General features: G+C 39.8%; 2 protein-coding genes across 2 annotated transcripts; both read left to right on the forward strand.

The window, feature by feature from the left end:
* The first annotated feature begins 338 nt into the window (after positions 1-338).
* LOC121647178 (G1/S-specific cyclin-D1-like) lies at positions 339-6,813 on the forward strand. The gene is made up of 5 exons (XM_041996387.1): positions 339-759; positions 2,917-3,132; positions 3,443-3,602; positions 4,584-4,732; positions 4,804-6,813. Exons 1-5 carry the CDS (start codon positions 559-561, stop codon positions 4,957-4,959), a joined length of 882 nt encoding a protein of 293 aa, XP_041852321.1. The 5' UTR covers positions 339-558; the 3' UTR covers positions 4,960-6,813.
* Positions 6,814-12,729: 5,916 nt separating this feature from the next.
* On the forward strand, positions 12,730-25,114 carry zgc:158868 (uncharacterized protein LOC791147 homolog). The gene is made up of 7 exons (XM_041996389.1): positions 12,730-13,092; positions 14,622-14,676; positions 17,057-17,253; positions 18,232-18,289; positions 21,632-21,750; positions 21,980-22,090; positions 24,922-25,114. Exons 1-7 carry the CDS (start codon positions 12,946-12,948, stop codon positions 25,033-25,035), a joined length of 801 nt encoding a protein of 266 aa, XP_041852323.1. The 5' UTR covers positions 12,730-12,945; the 3' UTR covers positions 25,036-25,114.
* Positions 25,115-25,705: the final 591 nt, after the last annotated feature.

The following is a 25,705-nucleotide window of genomic DNA, read 5'->3' on the forward strand; positions in this document are numbered from 1 at the left end:
ACCGCACGCACTAGCATAAATCCAGCTAGTCACACTGAAATCATGTGTACAAACATGCAAAAAAAAAAAAAAAAAAAAAAAAAAAAAAATAGAATATAAAATAAAAAAAAAATCCTGATTTGATTTGCTGTTACACAATTTTGCTTTACACACTATGACATAAAAAAGAATTAATTAATTCATTAATGAATGAATTAATGAATGAATGATTCATTCATTCAATCCACCCCCCGCCCAATCAAAGACTTTCTAGACCCGCCCCTGAGGACCTTCCTGGTTTGTGGAAAGCTGAAGCGGAAGATGTGCGGGTTGGTTTTCCCGACATTCCTCAGTTCGGGAATAAAAGAGCTGAGCAGAGAGGACTTTCTGCAGCAGGAGGGAATCCTGCCTCAGTTCAACTGGCCCCAGCACAGTCTGAATCTGGTATTTTACACTATGTTCATGCGGCAGGGGATTTTCTTCCAGTAAAAACTACAGTTGGAAAATTGGAAGGATTTATCCAGAGCAGATGGAGCAACTCAGAGTTGGAGGTCGTGGACTTTGAACACATCGGCCTCGATGGCAGCTCAGCTGTTGTGCTCTGAGCGGACAGGACCGGTCCGGAGGGCGTACCGGGACACCAACCTGCTGACTGACCGGGTCATGCACGCGCTGCTGCGGGCTGAGGAGAAGAACCTCCCCGCTCCAAACTACTTCAAATGTGTGCAGAGAGAAATCGCTCCTTACATGAGGAGGATGGTGGCGACGTGGATGCTGGAGGTGAGGAAAATCTGAAAGGTTTCCATAAGATGAGAACATGCACGTGACATTATAGTCGCATCCCAGCTGAAGAAGAGAATGAAATACACAGTAAATTCTAATATTAACTTTTATATATTTAATGGATATAACTGAAATTTAATCTACTTGTTATTAACACTCACCTTAAATCAATCAGATCTTCTCTGAAGGACAAATGATTTGATCAATTCTATACAAAGAAGAAGAGAAAATTTGTTCCATTAAACTTTGGACTTTTAGTTAAATAGATTAATAACAGCTAAAATGATCCAGTAGATCTCTAAAGTACTTTTGTGTTTATTTGGTTGGTCAGTAATTCACATGACACAAAAAATGTATAAAGAATAAAAATGAACTAAAGAGGTTAAAAAAAAGTTTCATTCTTATTTTTTTTCTTGGTTCTCACTGTTAAATGTTCCTATGAAGAGCAAAACAAGAGAAAAATGTTTCTTTGCATTTTTTTCTTTTGGATGATAATGATAAGAATAAATGTTTTTATAAAAAAAAGATTGAGATGATAGTTAATAACTTATTAACAATAGTGAAATGGTCATAAGTGGAAACCGACTGAAATAACAAACACTTACTTTTAGCATCATGTACTCAACCCAAGAGAAGATGGTTCAGATGTGTTTATTTAACTTAAATAAAACTCATTGCAGTCAATGAAAATGTTGCTCTATCAAACAGTAAAGTGTGCAGTTAAAAGGGTTAATTAATCAAATTGAGTTGTTTTGGAAAAATAACTTGTCATAAATTCACCTTATGTCTCCTTGATGATCCAAAAGTTCTCAACTAAACAGACTGGAAAACGTTTCCTGGTCTCCACCTCAGATCAGCAATAATCCACCTTTCACCATAGTTTCAGTGTCAACGTGTTCGAGACATAAAAATCCAGTTTAGCTGTTAGAATGATGATGATGATGATGAAAGTGAAGGATTTATAATTAACGTTGGTAGTGTCATGTGACTGCTCTCCTGTTACTGGCCAGCCTTGTGTTTAAAACCAGTCACCCAGGCAGCTGCTGCGGCGTTTCAGAGAGGTTGGTGGTCTGACATTATTTTAGCTAAAACCACGTCCACACCAAGTTCCTGCTGCATTTAAGTCCATCAGTTCATCTCAGTGAGGTGAACCTGAACTCATCATGTGAAGCATCACCTTTAATTTAGATTTGATCACATCAAGTTTCTTCATCACCTCATCATCTCCACAGATCTAATGTCTCTGATGCTGCTTTTATTGACTGAAAATAATCAGTCGATGGCAAATATGAAAAATATCCTCTCCTTTTTGTTTTGTAATTACAGGTGTCATTTAAACTGTTGATGTGGTCTAAAGCATTTCAAATTCCTACAACTAGAAACAGAAATCCACTGAGGATGATGATTTATAGTTTTTTGGGATAATTTGGGAATCTTTGGAGCTCTTTCAGGACTCCATGTTTTTACACGCCCATTTTATCGTTTATATAAATCACAGACATAAAATGATATCAGCATTCTGTCCTGTCTGCCCTTTTTACTGGATCCTCGTGGTGTTTCTGGGGTGATATTTACCTGCGTAACACCTTTATTAAAACATCTGGAAAACTGCTCGGTTCACTTTTTACCTTGCACTGCAGCACAGTTCCTGATCAGGCATTACTTTACTCATTCCTAGATGAACTGGGCTGCTGTCCTCTGGTTAAAAGTCATGTGGTTCTCTTTTAGGAGGAGATTAGCATTTACATTTTCTATTGTGTTTCAGGTGAATTTACTCTGACACAGTAACACATGTCTTGATTTTGACACTTCTGTTGTAATCTCACGTCTCAGATTTCTCTTGAGACTAGGATTATACAAACAGCTCTTGTAGTTGTGAAATATACGTCATTTCAGACAAGAGGCAGAAATGAAAGGCTTCATCAGAAAGTGGTAAAATTTTTCATTGTCAGATGAGTTTTTTATGAACAGAGCTGGCCGTGTTACCCTTTATCCACTTTAATTCATCTTTTTTTCCTCCATATTTAAAGTTGATGAAGTTTAAAAGTTCAGAATCTGTTTTAGTCTCATGTAAAATCTCTGCATGATGACGTAATACAAGGCTTTTCTCTTTTCATCTCTGGCTGAAGGGCAGTGTTTGTCTGATCTCTTCAGGTGTGTGAGGAGCAGAAGTGTGAGGAAGAAGTTTTCCCTCTGGCTATGAATTACATGGATCGCTTCTTGTCAGTGGAGCCCACCAAAAAGAGTCATCTGCAGCTACTGGGAGCGGCCTGCATGTTCCTGGCATCCAAACTGAAGGAGACCATCCCGCTGACTGCTGAGAAACTCTGCATCTATACAGACAACTCTATCACTCCATCCCAGCTGCTGGTAGGTCCTAACACCATGACCACAAACATCTCACCTCCATCTGGGCTTTATTGTTCATGGAAAAGTCCTCAATCAGAACTCAGTCCCAGTTCTAATTGCCCTCCAATATTTACATGTTGTGAGCCATCAGTGGATGCAGCAGAATATTTCTGCTGGTTTTGATCTCCTCTCTGACCTTCCTCAAGCCTCATCTTAAAGCCCTAAATCCTCATAACTGGACTAAAATCCCTGCTGACAGTCTGTGTTGATCCCTGCAGCTGTTTGTCTGAAGCAGACCTGAACCACCGTCTGTCTCCTTCTTGTCTCACAGCAGATGGAGCTGCTGGTTTTGGCCAAGCTGAAGTGGGACCTGGTTTCTCTGACCCCTCTTGACTTTATTGATCACTTCCTGTCTCAGCTGCCCGTCAGGATGGAGAGCAAGGCTGTGCTCAGGAAGCACGCTCAGACCTTTGTTGCACTGTGTGCTACAGGTATGCGTCACATATAAACACATGATGGACTTTCATGGAACATTTTGGTCTTTTCTGGTGATCGAAGTAGCTGATTAGTCGGTAAATGTTCCACCACAGACTGACCTCTGAAACTGGGCTAGAGAATGTCGTTCATCCACAAACTAATATTCAATCTGGTTAAAAATGAAATAATGCTTCTGGATCACAGACAAACCTGCAGCTCAAAGGGAGAAGAGTGAAAGTAGGGTTTGGTGAAACAACGTGACAACAAAGCTTCCTGCTGAGTGTTATTCAGACTAACACCCAGGAAGCTGCGTTGCAAGTGGCAGAGATGCAACTGCAGATGTCACTAGAGATCATCTTACATCTTACTTAGACTAGAAAATGCTCTCCTGCATGTTTGAGAAAACAGTTGACTCCTGAACGTCTCATTTTATTTGCAATTATATAAAAGCAAGATAAATACAGTAACAAAAAATAAGGGAAAGAAAGACTGACATAAAGTAAAATACATCAAATATTAAATAAACGAACAAGAAAAAAAAAAGAAAATAGATAATAAATAATCATATAAAATAATTACATAAATAATAGTGAATAAAATAGATAAATTCATTCAATTAAATAAATAGGATAAATACATAAAAATAGATTAAAAAAGCAAGATTGAAACAAATAAAAAACTAATAGTAAATAAAACATATAAATTGAAAACACAGATTAATACCGGGGAGTGCTGGTCTAGTGGTTACACAGGGAGCCCTTAGTCTTCATGACCCAGGTTAAAGTACCAGGTGTGCCAGTAGAAGTGAGCCACTATGGGCACCCGAGCAGTTTCCTTAACCCCCCAACTACTCCCTGGGTAAATACACTTACAGCAGGTTTACCTACAGGCTGCTTTGTTCCTTTGATGAGGATTATCTGCAGTATCCTGGTTATTAGTTGCTTCTGTGTCTTCAGCTCCCTCAGAGCTCCACGTTAACATGATGACTCTTTCAGATGTTAAATTCATCGCCAGCCCTCCGTCCATGGTGGCAGCAGGCAGCGTGGTGGCAGCAGTGGAGGGCCTACGAGTGAGGATGGTGGGTGACACCGTGACGTCTCAGACGCTGACAGAGCAGCTAGCTCACACCATCAGGAGCGACCCGGTTGGTGGATCAGTTCTGACGTTCCCTGACATCCTCTGGTCCTCAGACTAACTTGAACTCTCCCTCCTCAGGACTGTCTCCGGGCGTGTCGGGAACAAATCGAGTCGCTGTTGGAAACTAGTCTCAGACAGGCTCAGCAGCACTCAGTTACCATGGAAACGAAGAGCCTCGTCGAGAGCCAGGACCACTCAGCGACACCCACAGATGTACAGGACGTAAACATCTGAACTGATGAAGCTGATGGTCCTCTATGACACTGTGGGACTCAACAACCTGCTGTTAAATGGCAGAAGGTCTGAAGGGATCACAACATGTTTTCACAAGTGTTTGGATGGAAAACACATGAATGACTTTAGTTTTCTGTTATTTATAAAGTCAGACAGTCTCAGAGGAGGGTGTGTGTTCATCTCTTCACTGCAGGAGTCCAACATCTACTTCCCAGACAGGTTTCCGGTAACTCACACTAACGAAACTCATCTCACTCTCCTCACTCAGGGTGTCAAACGGACGGAGCCTGGTTCAGAATGACCTGAGCTCATCTCCTGAAGGAAGATCAGAGCTGCTCTAGGTTCTACTTAAGGCTCTAAAGCAGGGGTGTCAAACATACAGCCCAGAGACCAGAATCGGCCCACCAGAGGGTCCAATCTGACCTGCAGGATTAATTCAGTCAATATGAAAATAACATAAAACATTTACTACAATGTGTAAAAATAAAAGCAACTGTAATTCTTAATTTGTCCATGTGAGGTTAGTTTTTTATGTTTAAATATAAAACCTTTCCAAGGCAGGGGAAATTCTGTTACACACTAAAAAAAAAAAAAAAAAAATTATGGGAAAAAATTTCACTTCAGTCAAATGTTTTAATTTAGTGAGAAAGAATTTAGTTAACTGAACCAAATGTAAATATTCGGAGTCATCCTGATGTATTTGGGTTACTACTACATGGTTCCGTCCAACTAGATCTGTAAGGCTGAATATAACATATTAACCTGGATCTGAGCTTCATTAAATAGTTACAGCTACTTTTTAAAATTAATTTTATTACAATAATTAATTGTGGTGATCCAACAAACAAAGTTAAATCTATTTATCATTATTACAATTAAATATGTTTACCTACAGCTGGTATCAAATTTGGAAACAAAGCAAACTGGATCTGACTTAAAAACGGTTAATTCAGTGTTAAACAGCGTAAAACAGACTGAGCATTATGTCTGAAAAAACACTAAACAGCAGTTACAGACTTTGCTTATCTGTCTGAGTTGTCATTGGAGACCAGTGTTAGAACCCTCCATATTTATGAGAATGCATACATAATCATACAAAATATATTAATTTTAGTAAAACTATCTATAGAAAGTCAGGCAGACATCTTGGTGGAACTTTCAACATTTGTTCTTCATTTCTTAATACTGGATTCTGACCTGCTGGTAATAAAAACTCAAGTGTGCAGCATCACACAGATTTAACAATGAACCAACATTATGTGTCTAAATTATGAGCTTTCTGATAAAATACAAATGAATGCTGGTTATAACGTTATGTGCAGAATGTGAGCCTGGAAACTGACTGCAATAAAAAAAAAAAAAAGGTTTGAGGACCAGCATCTAAAAATGGCCGCTGTTTATGAGGGACACGTGTTTGACCACAGAAAGGGAATCTGCTCCCCTCTGTTCTGGAGACGAAAGATGAAGTGATTGCAGACTAAACCCATAAGAACAATGTGTTGAAATAAATTTTTTTGGTCAGTTTTAAGTTGTTGCACGTTAATGATAAAATGACGATTGAAAACTGTGAAACATGATTGCATTTAATAGAATCTACATATTTGATAATGTAATAAAAGCCCAGTGAGTTTTTCTGAGTGAATCATTTTTATCTTTCTTATTTCATAGATCTGACTTGGATTTGTGTTCAGGATTGCTACACACATGTGGAAATGTACATGTATGTACATTTAAAGTGACTTTTAGATCTTAAAATGTTACTCTGATCATAATGTGAAACACTGGATTTTCAGTAATTGTGATGTGATTAAGTGTTTGGTGATTTTGTTGTCTATTGTGATCTGGAAGTTGTAATAAACGTAAAAAAAAACTTGTAACTGATGCAAAACGTTGAAACTGCACTTTTTCTCCAGAACTTTCAGGTTGTTCACGGTTTTTTAAAAGGTGAGTTCATTATGTGAACATCTTAATCTAATCAACATGTAATGTACTTGTACTTCTTTGTACTACAACAAAGGGGAAAATGTAGAGTTTTCCTTATTTCAGCAAATATGTCATTTTATGAACAGGAAAGGGATGAAGAAAGACTACGTGGTTCTGTAGTTAAAAAGGGTGGAACCACTAACTAATGTACAGTTTCCCTCCCTTAGAGATAGGGTGAGAAGCTCTGTCATCCATAGTGGGCTAAGGCTATGTCCACACGGCACTGAAGCTGGTTCAGGTGTGAAAACGGTGGCTAAAACTAGGAGAAAGGCTTCACTGTCCCCACGAATCAGCTGTAGTACATACTACAAGGCTGTGGGGGGGCGCTACGATGGTTAAAGAGTAACACTGCAGGAAGTTCACACTGGAAGAGGAGAAGAGAAGATGGCAGAGGATTCACTGCGAGGCAAAAGAGAAACATTTGTTTGAAGAAGTCGAACTTCTTTGAGCAATGCTGGTCTACAAAGCAAAAACAGTTGAGGAAGGCATGGACTGGGAATCTATTTTTGGTTGTTGTGTTTGGTGTGCGTTCTTCACATTGACGTCATATCCTCCAGGTGTGCGGCTACGCTGAACACAGATGGTAGAGGTTTCAAACCTATCCACCTTGGTACCTGGTTCCAGACATGATCGGTTTCATGGAGGCTAATCCCTGGTTTCGTGGGGATGAAAGGGTGGCTTGTTCGGCTCAGTGGGGACAGACCCTCAGTGTACAGTTGCTGCTCCTTGGGCATCTGGTCAGGACGCCTCCTGGACGGCTTCCTAGTGAGGTGTTCTGGTCATGTCCCTCTGGGAGGAAACCCCAGAAGAAACCCACATGCTTGAGTAATTATATCTCTCGGCTGGACTGGGAACGCCTTGGGATCCCCCCGGATGAGCTGGTGAATGTGGCCGGGGAGAGGGAAGTCTGGACTTGCCTGCTTTTAGGCAGCTGTCCCTGCAACCCGATCCTGGATAAGCAGTAAAATGGATGGATGGATGGATATTCTTTTTTAGATTATTTCGGAATTTTAATGTCATTTGAATTAGAATAAAATGGCTAGGCTACACAAAACTTACACATTTAAAAACACATTTATGTCAACATAAACACATTTACTCCTTTATGGTAAGATTTTTTTGGGCCATTTAGCCTTAATAATTGTCATTATTGTCTATCAAACCATGCAAAACATTTTATAGCAATTATTATAGTTTTTTTTTTTTTTTTTTTATCTACTTCCAGCCTCTCGTACATATGCAGAGTGACGGAGGTCTGAGGATGGACGCCTGTTCTACAGTCCCTGACAAAAGTCTTGTCGCTTATCCATTTTGTAGAAACAAAAGCTTATAACCTGACTTTAAATTCATCGATTGGTTTTAGAAATGTCTCATAAGAAAGCTAAAACCCTCCCAAATTATGCTCAATATACTAAAATAAATTTGCTTCACTGAAGAAAGATTGATCATTTAATGAACACAGAAAGGTCAGATTTTGGCAAGACAAAAGTCTTGTCGCCTTGTCATATGATGCACCCAATCCTAGATTACAGCCTCACCTGTGATCAGTTACTGATCAATCACTTAGTGGGTGTGTATAAAAAGAACCCCAGCACACCAGACCTTCACATCAACTGCAACTTGACCTCTGACAACATGCCTAAGATCCACCCTGAGACCAAAGCGTTAATTATCAAGAGGCTGAAGACCAGATCCACTGCTGAGGTGGCTGACACCTTCAATGTGTCTCAGCGTCAAGTACAAAGAATAAGAAAAAGATATGAAAAGACTGGAGATGTTTTTGACAAGCCCAGGTCCGGCAGACCCCGCAAGACAACTGCTCGGGAGGACCGTTTGTTGCTTCGAAAATCCAAGGCCAGCCCCTTTTCCACTGCAGCAGAGCTCCACCAGGCCTGGTCACCTCAAGTTCCTGTGTCAACCAGAACAGTTTGTAGAATCCTGTCTCGAAATGGCCTCCATGGTCGAATCAGTGCACAGAAACCAGCTCTAAACAAAAGGCAATTAAAAAACCGTGTGGCATTTGCCAAGGCCCACAGCCTGCTAAAAGGATGGACACTGGAAAAGTGGCAGAAGGTGGATTTCTCAGATGAATCCTCGGTTGAATTACATCACAGCCGCCGCAAATTTTGCAGGAGACCTACTGGAGCCCGCATGGATCCAAGATTCACCCAGAAAACAGTTAAGTTTGGTGGCGGAAAAATCATGGTCTGGGGTTACATCCAGTATGGGGGTGTGCGAGACATTTGCAGGGTGGAAGGCAATATCAATAGCCTAAAATATCAAGAAGTATTAGCTACCTCTTACATTCCCAACCATAAACGGGGTCAAATTTTGCAGCAGGATGGTGCTCCATCACATACTTCTATCTCTACATCAAAGTTCCTCAAGGCGAAGAAGATCAAGGTGCTCCAGGACTGGCCAGCCCAGTCACCAGACATGAACATCATTGAGCATGTCTGGGGTAGAATGAAAGAGGAAGCATGGAAGGCAAAACCAAAGAATCTTGATGAACTCTGGGAGGCATGTAAGACTGCTTTTTTGCTATTCCTGATGACTTCATCAACAAATTGTATGAATCATTGTCGAACCGCATGGATGCAGTCCTTCAAGCTCATGGAAGTCATACAAGATACTGAATATGGATCTCACAGCACTACTACTTAATTCACTGATGTTATGCAACATATTTTTGTATTTGAAGTAAATTATTTGTTCAATTTTCTGTAGGCGACAAGACTTTTGTCTTGCCAAAATCTGACCTTTCTGTGTTCATTAAATGATCAATCTTTCTTCAGTGAAGCAAATTTATTTTAGTATATTGAGCATAATTTGGGAGGGTTTTAGCTTTCTTATGAGACATTTCTAAAACCAATCGATGAATTTAAAGTCAGGTTATAAGCTTTTGTTTCTACAAAATGGATAAGCGACAAGACTTTTGTCAGGGACTGTACTGGCAAAGAAAAGAGGAGCTCACTCTAGAAAAAGAATATAATCTAATATGTAATGTAAACCTGTGAAGGGGGTGATACAATATCTTCATCTCAGTGACCAAGTTCCACTGATCTTAACGAGCACTTCACTCTCAGACTGCAGGTTTACTTGTTTTCTGCTGATTTAGAGCTTGTAGAAGTAGAGTGGGAGGCAGAGCGTCAGTTACCAGACCCCTCTCTATGGAACCAGCTCCCAGTCTGGCTTCAGGAAGCAGACACCGCTCTACCTTTGAGATCAGTTTTCAAACTTTCCTTTCTAATAAATCTTATGGTTAGGTCTGGCTTAGTGAACCTTAGCCTACAGCTGTGTGATATATTGAAAATTTGCTTTTGGTTCTACACTATGACAAAAACAGTGATATTGACCAAAAAAAAAACAAACAAAAAAACAAAAAACAAAAACAAAACAAACAAAAAAAAAAAAAAAACAATGAGAAGAAGAGTTTGCTAGTAAAGAAAATGTTGCTGTATAATGCGCTGCTGTTTTGTCACATGTCCGGAATGACACGTCTGGATTCATGAATCTGAAGGCCCAATTAGACCCTTCACTATTGCTGCATAAATTGTTGTGAATTTTTTCATTATATTTAGCGAGTATGCAGACTTTAATTAAAAAAGGCGACTAGTGACAAATCTAGTGACTTTGTCTGGTGTTATTGGAGACTTTTGGAGATGTGAAAACACAGTGCCCCTCCCATCCCATTTGATTTGAACAATGTTAGCTTCATTATTGCTCAGTAGTCGGCAGACACTAACTATCCCGGGTTAAACATCTGTTAAAGCAAGACTCAGACCTGTGTTAATATCTTCAGTTCTGTTTATTTGGTTAATTTCAATATGTTACTCACCAGGAGCAAAAGGAGGAAAAGCGCATCACTTCCTGTATTTATAGGTTTGCCCTGATTATTGACGTCACTGGAAGGGTTCAAGTATGGGGGAAGATTTATTGTTTTGTTACAGGAAATATTTGATTTTTCTATTGTCTAGTTGTGTGTTTGGTACCAGGATTCATTCATTACCAATTGTGTTAGTGCTTATTCAAGTTGGCTGTAAATAAGTAATTTAATGGTATGTTGAATTTATGTAGAAAGGATAGACTCACCTGTTGAGTGGAAGGAGCCTAGGGAAGCCATCTTGTCAGTGGAACTCAAGCTTATATAATGCTGGCCTTTTGTCTGTGTGGAGGCAGCCATGACGTGAAATTTAAGTTTGGTTTGTTAGATTTCTGTTATGTTTAGTTGGTTAGCTGTTTAGTTACATTACTTTTCTTTGTATTTTCCCATATATATTTTTGTTGAAACATGCACCTTGACAAATAAATCCATGCCATTTTGGAAGACCTCTGCCTGCTGCCATCTTTCCGCCACTCTGGTCACATAACCTACAACACGTCCCAAAACAGTCACAGGAGGGTCGGTGTTTTGCCAAAATAAGCACCCTGAAGTAAAAAAACCACCCCCAAAACTTTGTATTCATAATTAAATTCACTGAACATCCAACGATATGAACGGGCTCGTGATCTTCACTACGGAAGCTGAGAGTGGTCGTGCTCGCACGTTTTTTTTAACACCATTTTCTCGTGATAGCAGGATGATTTATGTCATTAGCTTAAGCAAACAAACTTTGTTTGTTTTCCCCAGAATGTAAGAGTGGGCCCCCACATCTCTTCGGCTCTCAGCCTCAGCGCTGCGTGCTGAGGGCTCTGCTCGATGCCCTCTACACACATGACTGCACCCCCACCCACTCCCAGCAATAGTATCATTAGATTTACAGATGACACTACTGTGGTGGGCCTCATCTCTGGGGGCGATGAGTCTGCGTACTGGGAGGAGGTGGAGCAGCTATCTGTGTGGTGCTCTGAAAACAACCTCGTCATGAACACCACCAAGGAGCTGATAATTGATTTCAGGGGGAGGAAACCAGATCTCCAGTCGCTGTCTATAGGGTGGAATGTGTCCAGGTTCCTGGGTGTCCACATACAGGATGACTTGACATGGAGCATCAACACCACTACCATCGTTAAGAAACACAGCAGAGACTGTATACATTGCAAGCATCCTGACGTACTGTATGTGTGTATCTGCAGCTCAGGATGGAGGATTGAATCAAAGAGATTTGATTCAATCAATTGGTTTCCCTAGCTAGGGAGTTATTTTTATGAATTGGTTTAACACAGTTATAAATTGGATTAATGTGGATCATATAATGGATTCATTTTGAGATGACTTTGATGAACTGAATAAAAAAACAACAACAAAATGACAACAACAACAAAAAAAATAATGATTTTTTTTTTTAGTCCTTTTAAACTCCTTCAGTTCTGGTCTGCAGCAGCTGAACCGTTGGACTGAGGACATGAAGCTCTTTCTTCACCTTCCTGGTTTGTACACTGTGTTCAGGACTTGTTTTAATTCAGGATGTTCTCTGCAGACAGGAAGGGCTTCTCTTTATTTACTGACAGTGTGTGGAAACTTCATCTTGTGGTTAACCACACACTTTCCACATATTCTGACTTTCAGATGCAACTTCAAACTTGACCAAACTGAATAAGTATTGTGTTGTGAATCACTACATTTCGACATATATGCATAGTCCAAATGTGAAATTGGTGCTCAGTCAGAAATCAGTTGTTAGTTAATGATTCAGTAGGGAGGGAAAATCTTTATTGACACACAGACCTTTAACCAAGATAAAAAAAAGTCATGTGTTTTATCTGGATCTGCTTGGATAATGGTATTATATCATGAAAATTGAGATGAATATGATACAAATATAAAGTATTAGAGCCTTCACAAACATTAATAAGCAGAATGTGATGAAATCAGTTTGCAGTAGATGCACATTTGTGAATGTTTGGCAGGTGACAGAGTTCACATGTTGACACAGACTGCTGAGAGCGTTATCCTGCCTTCTTTTACACCACACACACCTATAACAAGTGCCTGACGCAGACGTGGCTAATATTACATCAGCAGTGTGTTGAGCAGTGTGAGAGCAGCCTGGAACCGATACCATGTCAGTGAAACTGGAAGGAAACATTTTAGTGACCGGAACCAACAGAGGAATAGGTCTGGAACTGGTCAAACAGCTTGCAGAGAAGACGGGAAAAGAAGCTCATATTTACGCCTGCTGCAGAGACCCCGAAGGAACCAGAGCCGAGGTAAGACGGCCACGCAGATTCTTAACATAGTTTTACACTCACACATGCTCATGTACACTCCTGTAAGGGGCTGACGGTTGCTTAGTCTCTTCATGTGGGTATTTCCACACCAAAACTTTATCTACAGCTCATTCAGCTGCTTTTGTAAAAATAAATCTTTAAGATTTTCACAGAAGCTCTTTATCCTTGTATCTACATAGTAAATCTATGAAAAAACTTTAATAATCTGGTCAAATATGTTTTTGATTTTAGAATATTTTGTGTGTTTTGACTCCATCTTCAATCAATTTTAAATGATTGTATAATTGTAAATATTTCACCTCAGTTTCCCAATCTCTGACATTTTACAAAGTCCTGACTGAGATTTAGTCTGGCTCAAAACAGCCTGTCAAAGTTTCACATGAAGAAAATGGTTTCAATCACTTAAACAAAGTTCTCTGATAGTTTGGCAGGATCACTGATTCACACATCAAGAATGAATTTATCAGCCTGTCATGCTACATGTAGAAACATTTCTACTAGCTAACTGGCATAAACCTGTGAGCGGTTTTCTTCAGAAGGCAGGTAAAGATCTGGAATTTGTCTTTCGGACGGTTGAAACCTGCTCGTGTGCACCTGTGGCTGCATGCTCTCCTGTCATTCATTAACAGGTGGAGGAGTAAGTAAATACTGAGCACATTAAAATGAAAGGATATGTCTGTTTTAATGATTTCATGATCTATATTTACAGATTTTGCACAGATATTAATGACAGTATACCATCATTAAGACTTTCATGTGTTCAGCTCAGCACAGAAGCAGATCAGATTACATTCTCTTATGAATGAAAATGAGACCTTTGTCAGGCTGTGTAGAGGTTTTAGTAGAGACACGTCAAGAGAGGTCTTTAAAATGGACATTTCATTCTGTGTCTCAATGTGGACTCAACTGGGGGATCTCAGGTTTTAGAACCCTAATTCCTCATTTAATTGGCACGTAATCAAACATCTTCAGAGTGTCATCAGAACTTAGATCTTTTATTTTTCTTTCTATGCGTCACTTTATTTAAATTTCTTTAATAAATCAGCTGCACTTTGTTTACTCAGCAGCCGGTAAACGGCACCACACAGCTGATGGATCGAAGACCTGTCACAGAATAGAATTGATTGGAAATGTAGTGATAGCGCCGACATATATTTACTTGTGCATGTGTGTGTGTGTGTGTGTGTGTGTGTGTGCATTATATGTAGATTCTAAAGCTCTCTCATTTTATGGTTTTCCTGTTTCTGTAATTGTGCATCATTTGTTTAAAATGAAACAATGAATCTGTATCACAGTTTAAATGTTCCTACAGTGTCTTTTTAACCTTGTCATGGTTATATAAATGTTTTTAGCGCTGACCTCACAGATACAACACTTATTTTTACACTCAAAGTTTACCACCTAAACTTGGATTGGTGTAAAAATAACAAATGCTGATGTGTTTACATGGTTTGTATCTGACTCTCATGTTTCCTTCATCATGTCTTCCTCCTCTGTGTTCCCATCAGGCACTGAGACAGCTCACCAGTCAATATCCTGGAAAGATCACTTTAATCAAACTAGGTAAACATGGCACACCCATACAGAAACTCTACACTGCTTTGATAACAGCAACATCATCAGTGTACAACTATAAATCTGGTTTCAGAGGATATAGTTGCCAATTCACAATAATTGCAGGGCATAACTCCTGAATGCCTGAATTTATATTTATATAAACAGAACATAAATAGAGGGAAAGACTGGAATAAAAGAAAATGTGATTACATTTTAAACATAAGTCATAAGTAATCAATAGCCGGACAGAAGAGCTGAAATCCTTGATTCAGGATAACACAGTGCAGGTAACATCTCTGAGAGGTGCTCCAGCAGTATGGAATGCCGGGCCCCCTTGTATGAACTGTCTGGTCCCTGTACGACCAGTGCCAGAGCTTGAGCCACATTGCCGATTGCAGATTCGATTCCAGTGAGGGTTGGACTCCGCCAAGACTGCCCTTTGTCACCAATCCTGTTCATAATTTTTATGGTGTTGAGAGGATCCGGTTTGCTGGCCTCAGGATTGGGTCTCTACTCTTTGTGGATGATGTGATTCTGTTGGCTTTATCAGGCCGTGACCTTCAGCTCTCACTGAAGTGATTTACAGCCAAGTGTGAAGCGGTTGGATAAGAATCAGCACCTTCAAATCCGAGATCATGGTCCTCAGCTGGAAAAGGGTGGAGTTCTTTCTCCGGGTCGGGAATGAGGTCCTGCCTCAAGTAGAGGAGTTCAAGTATCTTGGGGTCTTGTTCACGAGTGAGGGAAGGATAAAGCAGGACAGGCGGATCGGTGCGGCATCTGCAGTGATGCGGACTCTACATCGATCTGTCATGGTGAAGAGGGAGCTGAGCCAAAAGGCAAAGCTCTTGATTTACCGGCCCATCTAAGTTCCTACCCTGACCTATGGTCACGAGCTGTGGCTAGTGACTGAAAGAATGAGATTGTCCTCCGCAGGGTGGCCGGGCTCTCCCTTAGAGATAGGGTGAGAAGCTTGGTGATCTGGCAGGTCTGGCTAGAGTAGAGTCACTGCTCCTCCACATCGAGAGGAGCCAGATGAGGTGGCTCGGGCATCTGGTTAGGATGCCTCCTGGTGAGACGGACGGATGGACATCTCCTGAATTCATCCCTTTGAATGATGCAATACTTCAAACCAGAGTGCCCCAGTCTTATTAAATGGCACTGCTTCAGACTAGAGGGAAGACCACAGGGAACCAATAACAATGCTTAAATTTGTCACATGACTCTCAGGCAGTCACACTGAAACCCTTTTTGGTGGACGTTTTATAACAGTTCATTTTGCTTCGCACAAGGCTCTATAAAAAGTCATTTCCTACTGTTTCTGTCTAGAAAAATATATTTACACTACAGTGGAACATTTATTTATAAAAGTTTAATGCAAGTTATTTGCTAATTAAAAATAGTGGAAACTTGTTAAAATACATAAATCCATCTTAACCGTCTGCGTAGCCGGGGTGCACGTCAGGTCTGGAAGAGGTGTGTGTCAAGCCTCTACGGAGCTACATCGAGCCTACAGCGGTTACGCAGATGCCGCGCGACCATAAATCCACATTTATACTTTTACTTATACTTATTCTCAAGTAGCCCTAATGAAATAAACTTCAAGTATACTACTTTTTGCTTAGAGCCACCACAGTCATGTCATCTGCAAACTTGAGGAGAAACCTTTTAAAATATTTCCTTACTTTTACATTTAAACCTGGATGTATTTTAATTTTCTGAAGCAGATGAATATTTAACATTTTTATGAAATAAATGTTGATCAAATCTAAGAAAGAAAAACAAACAAAAAATTTTTCACTTCTGGCACAACGCTGGTGGGGTAACGGACCCCAAAAGCTTCCAAAATTTTTCTTTCTATAAAATTTCTGTAGACTATGTTAATTTAGTTTATTTTAAGACATAAAAATACACATTTTCCTACCTTGCATGTGTGCAACAGAGGGTTAACTGTGTTTTAATCAAGACAGATTTAGAAAACACACTCAGCTAGCTTTACTTTGTAAGGCAAGGCAAGGCAGTTTATTTGTATAGCACATTTCATGTACAGGACAATTCAAAGTGCTTTACATAAAACATATATATTGTATTGCAGCTCCTTTCTAAGACACAGTAGGATTTCCATCCCGCTGTCAACTCTATTGGCCCTGATTAAATATGAATTATAATGCAAACTTAGAGGCTGGTGATATCTGTGTTTATTGTATCTGTGTTTATTGATGTTGTATTGTGTTACTGTCTTTAAGTAAGCATGGAGCCCTCTGTTATAACATTCATGACAGATTAGATTAAAAGACAATAATACAAACCTATAGAACAGAAACTTTGAGAAGTAGAGAAGGAAAGCTTGTGTTAATATGATCATATCCACGTAAATATCATCCTGCAGATGTGGCAGATGAGGGCAGCATCTCAGCTGCTGTTCAAGCTGTGAGCGAGCGGATCGGTTCTGTTGGTCTGAACCTCCTCATCAACAATGCTGGTATCAACACACCAGCTTCACCGGCATCATTGGTGGCCACCAGGAAGAAGGACATGATGGAGGTGTATGAAACCAATGTTGTTGGACCATTTATCCTCTCAAAGGTTGGTTTGTCTTTTTGTTCTTTTGTATTTATATGATGGCTTTACACGGCTCAAAGCATTTCAAGGCTCTTCCTGTACAAAAAAGAATCTCAAATGGTTCTTAGAGAAACATGATCTCAGCTGATAATCCTCATCAGAACCCTCACTGCAACCTTTTGGACCAGATGGAGACTTTTCAGAATATTTCTGGGACAGAACAATAATCAGGAATTAGAGTAGTCTAATCTGGAAGTAACAAATCCATGGGCTAGTTTTTAATGCATCACTCTGAGACAGGATGTTCCTCATTTTGGGAATATTACGTGGCTGAAAGAAGGTTGCCTTAGAAACCTGTTTTATATGTGAGTTAAAGGACAGATCCTGGTCTAGAATAACTCCAAATTTCCTCATTGCAGTACTGGAAGCCAAGCTAATACCATCCAGACTAAGTCCATGCTTTCTGATGTAAAAGGCTCTGTGCATTTCCATGAACTGCTATGTTTTAGATTTGAATTCTTTTAGACGGCAGGATTTTTCTTTTCTGTTGTTTTCTGGTTTCTGGAATTTCCACCCGATTCCTCAAACTGAGACCTTCTAAAACAGGAAGACACTGAGTACTCATCAGTAGTCCACATATAGCTGCTTCAAAACAACCGAAATACCCGCTTGGAGGTTGAGTGTTTGGATGGAGTTACAGTAGATAAATCCTGTGAAATACTTAAAATTCCAATCTAAGTATCTCCCACCTCACTGATCTTCCAGGTAGCGACTGAAAAATCTGACCTTTTAAAAGTGATGACATCATAAAGCTGGTTCACATTATCAACATCATTTGCAAACAGAGGCCAATTTCATGATCTTATCTGTAATTACATAGTTTTGACATCTACATTATTGTTTACACTGTGTGTGTACGTGTGTATGTCTATATCAGCAAGAATAAACCATGAACACAGTTATTAAAGTGTTAGTAATAAACTATCCCCTTTAACTTTTCAGATGTTTCTTCCATTCCTGCAGAGAGCTGCGGAGAGATGCTCCACTGATAAGGACAACAGTAAATATCTTTTATTATACCAAACTTTTTATGTTGGATGGAGAGGAAGTGAAAAGATAAGAGAAAAAGCAGTGTGTCGGTGGACAGTTGTAGCTTCATATCTCATCATAGTCTATAATTCCACATGGAAGGTTTGGTCAAAATAACCTCAGTTCAGGTATTCAGTGAAGACTTTTTTCTGAGCTCCAGCCCTGTTTTTCAATATGAAGCTGCCTTGTGAAAAAACTGCATCTTTTTCAAAGCAAACAGCCAATCAAATGGGCAAATGTTGTCACCAAGGTAACCAGAAACACATAAATTAAAATAAACTTGTTTTCACAGTGTCCATCTGTCCTGATGACAGAAGAGGTCCATAAAGTGCACTTGTGGGATCTGATCAGCCAGACACTGAATGCTGATGGTGTTATTGATAATGTGACTGAAACCAAACACCAACAGTCTGTTAGACTTAAAACAAGCTGCAGTCTGTCCTGCAGGGGACAGCAGACCACATTGTCTCTCTGAGACAGCAGTCCTTCTGAAAACTATCCCCTTTAATCTTAAAAAGACCTGACTGGACTCATTGTAACAGCATTACCAATACAGGACTCTTCATTTAATCCATCCATCCATCCATCCAGACTTCTCTCTCCCTGGCCACATTCCCCAGCTCATCCAGGGGGATCCCAAGGTGTTCCCAGGCCAGCCAAGAGATGTAGTCTCTCCAGCATGTCCGGGGCCTCCTCCTGGTGGGACATGCCCAGAACACCTCACCAGGAAGGTGTCCAGGAGGCATTCTGACCAGATGCTCGAGCCACCTCATCTGGCTCCTCTCGATGTGGAGGAGCAGCGACTTTACTCTGAGCCCCTCCCGGATCACCGAGCTTCTCACCCTATCATGTGTTCATCTTTAGTTGGCTTGATTATTGTAACAGTGTCTTCACAGGTCTACCTAAAAAATCAATTAGACACTTGCAGCTTATTCAGAACTCTGCTGCTCCAGTCCTCACTAAGACCAACAAAGTGGACCACATCAGTCCAGCTCTGAGGTCTTTACACTGGCTGTCTGTTCGTCACAGAATAGACTTTAAAGTTCTGCTGCTGGTTTATAAAGCTCTGAATGGTTTAGGACCAAAATACATCAGAGACCTGTTGACCCAGTATGAACCTACCAGAACCCTCAGGTCATCTGGATCCAGTTTCTTATCAGTTCCCAGAGTCAAAACCAGACATGGAGAAGCTACATTCAGCTTCTTTGCTCCACATGTCTGGAACAAACTCCCTGAAAGCCTCAGATCAGCTGAAACACTCAGTTTATTTAAATCAAGGTTGAAGACCCACCTGTTCTCTGCTGCATTTCACTAGTTTTTAGTTAGAAATCCAGATCTGCATTTGGTTCTTTTACGCTGAAATCTTAACTTTATTTCGTTATCTGAGCTTTTTACTGCTGTTTTTATGTAATCAATTTTATCTTTTTTAATCTTTGTTTTCTTTTCTTTCTTTTTTTTTCTTTTCTCTCTCCCTGCACCTTGCTGTAATGTTTTTATGTTTTATGTAAAGCACTTTGAATTGTCTTGTACATGAAATCTGCTATACAAATAAATTTGTCTTGCCTTGCCTTGCCTATCTTTAAGGAAGAGAGGGTGAGAGGCCCCCCTATCTCCCCTGTGGAGAAAACCCATTTCGGCTGCTTGTATTCGCAATCTTGTTCTTTAGGTCATTACCCACTGCTCATGACCATAGGTGAAGGTAGGAAAGTAGATGGATCAGTAAATCATGAGCTTTGCCTTTAGGCTCAGCTCCTTCTTCACCATGACAGACTGATGTAGACTCCACATCACTGCAGACGCTGCACTGATCCACCTTATCGATCTCCAGCTCCATCCTTCCCTCATGGAGCAAAGATGAAGACCAACCATCACTGGAAACGATTCTGAATTACTGCTGGCAATGGGGACCAAGCTCTGGTACTGGTTGTAGAGGGGCCGGACAGCTTGTACAGGGGGGTTCGGTACTCCATACACCCAGAGTACCCCCCCACAAGAGTCCCCGAGGGACAGGGTCAAACACCTTCTCCAAGTCCACAAAGCACACGTAGACCTCTGAGCAAACTCCCATGCCCCCTCCAAGACCCTGAAGAGGGTGTAGAGCTGGTCAAATGTTCTACGACCGGAACAAAAACCACACTGCTCCTCCTCAATCCGAGGTTCGACTATCCAACGGACCCTCCTCTCCAGCACCCCCGAATAGACCTTACCAGGAATGCTGACGAATGTGATCCCCCTGTAGTTGGAGCACACCCTCTGGTCCCCCTTTTTGAAGAGGGGGACCATCATCCCAGCCTACCAGTCTAGGGGAACTGTGCCCGATGTCTACACAATGCTGCAGAGGCGTGTCAGCCAAGACAGCCCTACAGCATCCAGAGCCTTAAGGAAACTCACCCCCGGGGCCTTGCCACCGAGGAGCTTTTTAACCACCTCAGCGACCTCAACCCCAGAGATGGGAGAGCCAATGCCAGGGTCCCCAGACTCTGCTTCCTCATTGGAAGACGAGTTGGTGGGATTGAGAAGGTCTTTGAAGTATTCCCTCCTCCGACTCACAACGTCCCGAGTCGAGGTCAGCAGCCCCCATCCCCACTGTACACAGTGAAGCACTGCTTCCCCCTCCTGAGTCGCCGGATGGTGGACAAGGACCTTTTCGAAGCCGTCCAGAAGTCATATTCCATGACCTCTCTGAACTCCTCCCATGCCTGAGCTTTTGCCTCAGTGACTGCCACGTCTCTCACATCTAATTAAATTCTAAATAATTTGAAATTTCACACACACAAACAAATAACTCTTACGCCCCGCACCCCGGTGGGCCAAAGTTTCCATAATAAAACTGGCAAAAAACAAAATTTCTTGCATCTGCCCATGATGTCAAAACAGTTGAATGTTGTGAAATCCAGTAAAAAGTCAAATATCACCACTCTTCTTCCAAATGAAATGCTCACATTAAATAATGGACTGTTTTAAACTGTAATGGCAGAGGGTGTACCTGACACTACATAAACAATACTAATGCAATCAAATCAATTTTGTTGCTAATCCGTGACATATCCAAGATTCCCATCACCACCAAAGCCCCCAGATATTTATTATACATAAAATAATTCAGTTTTTCTGTTTTATGTGATAAATAATGTAATAATTCAAATAATCCAACTGACATTTAAAAGGTTGAAGTCATAAAGTTTTTTAAAGTCTGGTAGTATTGAGAAGATCTAAAGTGGTTTAAGTGATCCATGTAGCCCTATAATGATGCACTAATGTGAAAGATGTTTGTAAGTCATGATGCAGGTCTGTTTTTCTGTCTGTGTACCAGGTGGTGAAATGTCCTGCAGGAGGTCAGCCATCATCAACATCTCCTCTAACATCTCATCCATAGAGAAGTGTCCAGAGACCTTTTCAATGGCACAGATGTACGCTTACAGGGCCAGTAAGGTACTAATGATTTACCCAAACTCTGTGTGTAGCGGTCAGGAGGCTGAGTGTAGAGGTCAGGAGGTCCGGGAGAACTCAGATAACCTGAATTTTACCTGAGCTTTTTGGCTTTTGGTCTGAATTATACTAATCAGGATGAAAGATGATTTAAGGACTTCACAAATCTGTTCGCTAATGTAAAATTATCCTGTAAGGATTCTTGACAGTGTGCCTTCCCTGCCATTACCAGGCTGCTCTGAACATGCTGACTCGCTGCCAAGCTGAGGACTTCAAGATCAACAACATACTGGTGACGGCCATCCACCCAGGCTGGGTCCGCACTGAGATGGGAGGGGAACAGGTGAGATGAGAGGGAAACAGTGTTCTCCACAGCAACATGTATGAAGTATGATTAAATGATGAGTGTTTTATAGGCCTATAAAGGGGAAACGGCTGGTTTTTAGGGGTCGACAGTAATAATTTTAAACTTGACTATTTTTCTTTAAAATGAAACAGTAACGTCACAAAATGCATGCTTATATTTTGCAATAGTTAGATCAAAAAAGTGCTTTTAATGGGAGTAAATAGGACATTTATGTCCTCAAATGATTTAAAAGGGTAGTTCCTTTTAAAATTCAATGTTTTACAAAAACTAATAATGCATCAAAGATTATATTTTGGCTAATCCTTGACGTTCATCTTCAGATGTTTATCTCCAGTTGTGTTTTTATCTTGATGTTTCAGTTAGAAGTCAGTTTATGTTGGTGCAAAGAGAGGTGGGGGCTTGTATACATGCACTGTGTGGGTGTGAGTGTGATGTGTGTTTTATACTTGAATGTGTGAGGTTTTTATATATATTTTATATATATTTTAATATATATTTGAATACATATTTATTTATATTTTATTATGTAAAGCACTTTGAGCTGCGTTTGTATAAAAAGGGCATTTTTAAATAGTTTGAATTGATTTGATGATCAAGACTGTTACAAAAAAAATCCCCCTGTCCCCAAACATTTGTTTTATGGATAATAACTTATTTTTTGTGTTTTGTCATATAAAATTTTTATTTGATGGTTTTTATCAGGACTGAAATTGATAAATGCTTTAAGGCAAAAATGCAGAAAATTATCATTCTGTCAAATTCTTATAGCAGTTTTTGAAAGTGGACATTTTTGTACCTTAATGACTTAAGAGGGTAGTACATTTTAAATTTGATGCTACACAAGAATAGAAAATGCATCAAAGTCAGTATTGTGCATAATCATTAACATGTTCATAATATCTTTAAAAGTAATCCCCCAGCCCCCCAAAATTAGTTTTTATGAAAAATAACTTATTTTTTCATAGAAAATAACTGTGACAGCAGATCATCAAGCTGGCATTTATAGGGTTAACCTGTTAAGCCCGACGGACCCTAAACACAAGTTCATGTGTGTAAAAAAGTTACTTTAGTGATGTTAGGTTATTTTATTTATAATGTGTCTTAAAGAAGAATACCTAATGCCACTAAATCAACTCTTCAAGTGCATTTAGTCAATAAAGAATTTGTTTAATAACAACTTTAAAATACGTATGCCACAAACAACAGCGCCACCATAACCAGTAACACCCGAAACAAAATGCAACACAACGCGTGATCCGTTCACTCCACCCAAACATATTGGGTATCAAATGAAACTAGAAAAGCTGCACTTTCATATGATACCAAGCATAAAAAGATATTCGCCAAGCACCTCACGTCAGTCTCAAAACAAACACAAAGCTAACCTTCGCATATCACAGCAGCCTTATCAGACAGCATGTTTATCACCAAATACACCAAATCCCAAAGCTATTCTCACAAACAGCCACATATTTTATTTCCTTACCTTTTTGTGGTCAGTTTCAGTCTATCCACATTGTTCTTCGACCAAGATTCCAAGCGTAGTAATCCATAATGGTGAAACTGCGTCATGCGCTAACGTGTCATATGTTCCCATTCACAGCCATTTTGTTGTCTTGTTGTGGGTCTTGGCAGTGTAAATAAAGTTTGGTCGAATTCTACATCTTACAAGCTTTCCGACGATATCTTACACTTGAACGACACTTTAGCTGTCAGGTATAAATGCTTGCGCGTAAACAAAGGAGCATCATTGCCATTTTGCTGCAGTTACGCACGTGGGCGCATCGGAAAGAGCGAATATCGAACAGCGTTCATTTCTTTGCTTCATTTTGACTTTTTATCCATTTAGAACGAAGGATAAAAGCCATAAACGTGTCCAAGAAATTACAAAGAACCAAATACACCGTGTTGGAAGTTCTGGAGGAAATACAGACACAGCACAATTTGGCAAAGTTTGCGTATCCAAGTGGCCAAATGGAAAGTCGGCCTGGTCCTATCCACACTAAAACCTGCATAAAAGCTATGAGCTTTGTTCTATTCTCATGAAACTTTATACAGTTGTAGTCAAGGAGTTGCTGAATGCATGCAGTGGTGTCTTTATGCACAGAATGATTTCTGTCATGATGTTTTCATCTGTGTAAAAAAAACAAAAAAAATTTGCCGAGGATATATATATATTTTTTTACCTATGGTTTATGACAATTTGCACAGGCATATTAACATTCACAATGTTTCTGACACTGGATTTATATTCTTAATATATTCTGGATCTTACCTATCCATTGAGACCACTCTTATGTATATTGACCTAAAAATTACAGAGTTATTGTTGATTTAATTTGGGTAGGTTTGTTCAGGCAAACCACACCTCCAAAAACCCTCGGGCTTAAAGGGTTAACATTCTTAAAATCTTTGAATGTTTGGTAGTTTTTAGCAGAACTGAAGTTTAAGATATTTATGCAAACCAATTCAGAAAAAAATATTAATATGTGAAATCTGGGGGGCTTCGAGCTTGGCCTTTCTTTGTGGTGTTTGTATGTTCTTCCCATGTATGTGAAGGTTTTCTCCAGAGCGTAGGAAATTAAGTTGATGTCTGAGGGTCAAAAAGAACATTTTTGTTACAAATCAATGCTGCAGGAATAACTGGACTTTCTCACCCAGAACTAAGTTTTATATTTCATTTCACTACATGTTTTAAATAATAAAAAGAAATTAAAATTTTTATCACACTGATAAACTGGATTGTTTCTTCCATGATTTAACATTTGTTTCTTCTCTTCTTTTGTCTGTTGTTTTCTCTCCCACAGGCTCCTATCAGCCCCCAGGACAGCGTACTGGGCGTGCTCAGTGTGATCTCATCTCTTAGCAACAAAGACAGTGGGATGCTTCTGGACTGGGAGGGCAACATGATCCCCTGGTAGAAGTCTCCATGAAAACCACAGCAGCAAACAGTCAAATGAAGCACAAAGGCTGAATTTTTCATAGTATGTCTGAAATAAAGTGATTTAAAATGTTTTCAATGGTTGAAATCAGCTGAAAGGACAAACTTTAGTCATGTTTCATCTCAGGTTTGAGGAAGCTTCAAATGTGGAATTTCTTCCCATGAAAAAGTGTATTATCTCACTATTTTTTATCTGTAATGATCTCTAATCTCTGGCTATTAAAATCCACTGAAGAAGAAGAAAACTTTTGTTTCTTTAAAGATGTGAGCAGACCTTTATTTAGCTCTTTGTTGATTCAGTAGCCTTCAGTTCCCTGTTGTCTGTGTCCAACAACACAGCCAACAGAAAACATGGAGGCGTTAAAGACTGCTCATATAATATCAGTGCTAAATCTAAATAAAAATAAATGCAATGAAAATTAAATTAATTGCATTGACAAAAAAATGTTTTTTTTATTGTATTTTAAAATGATGAAAGTACAGTTTGAAGTCTGTATAAAATGTAAATAAAAAACAAAATGCAATCATTTACAAATCCCATCAACCCATATGTTATTCCCAGCAGAACATAAACAACATATTTGATGTTTAATCTGGGACATTTTACCATTTTATGGAAAATATGAGCTATTTTTTAATCTGGTGGCAGA

The sequence above is a fragment of the Melanotaenia boesemani genome, chromosome 10 (assembly GCF_017639745.1).
Source record: "Melanotaenia boesemani isolate fMelBoe1 chromosome 10, fMelBoe1.pri, whole genome shotgun sequence".
NCBI lineage: Eukaryota > Metazoa > Chordata > Actinopteri > Atheriniformes > Melanotaeniidae > Melanotaenia > Melanotaenia boesemani.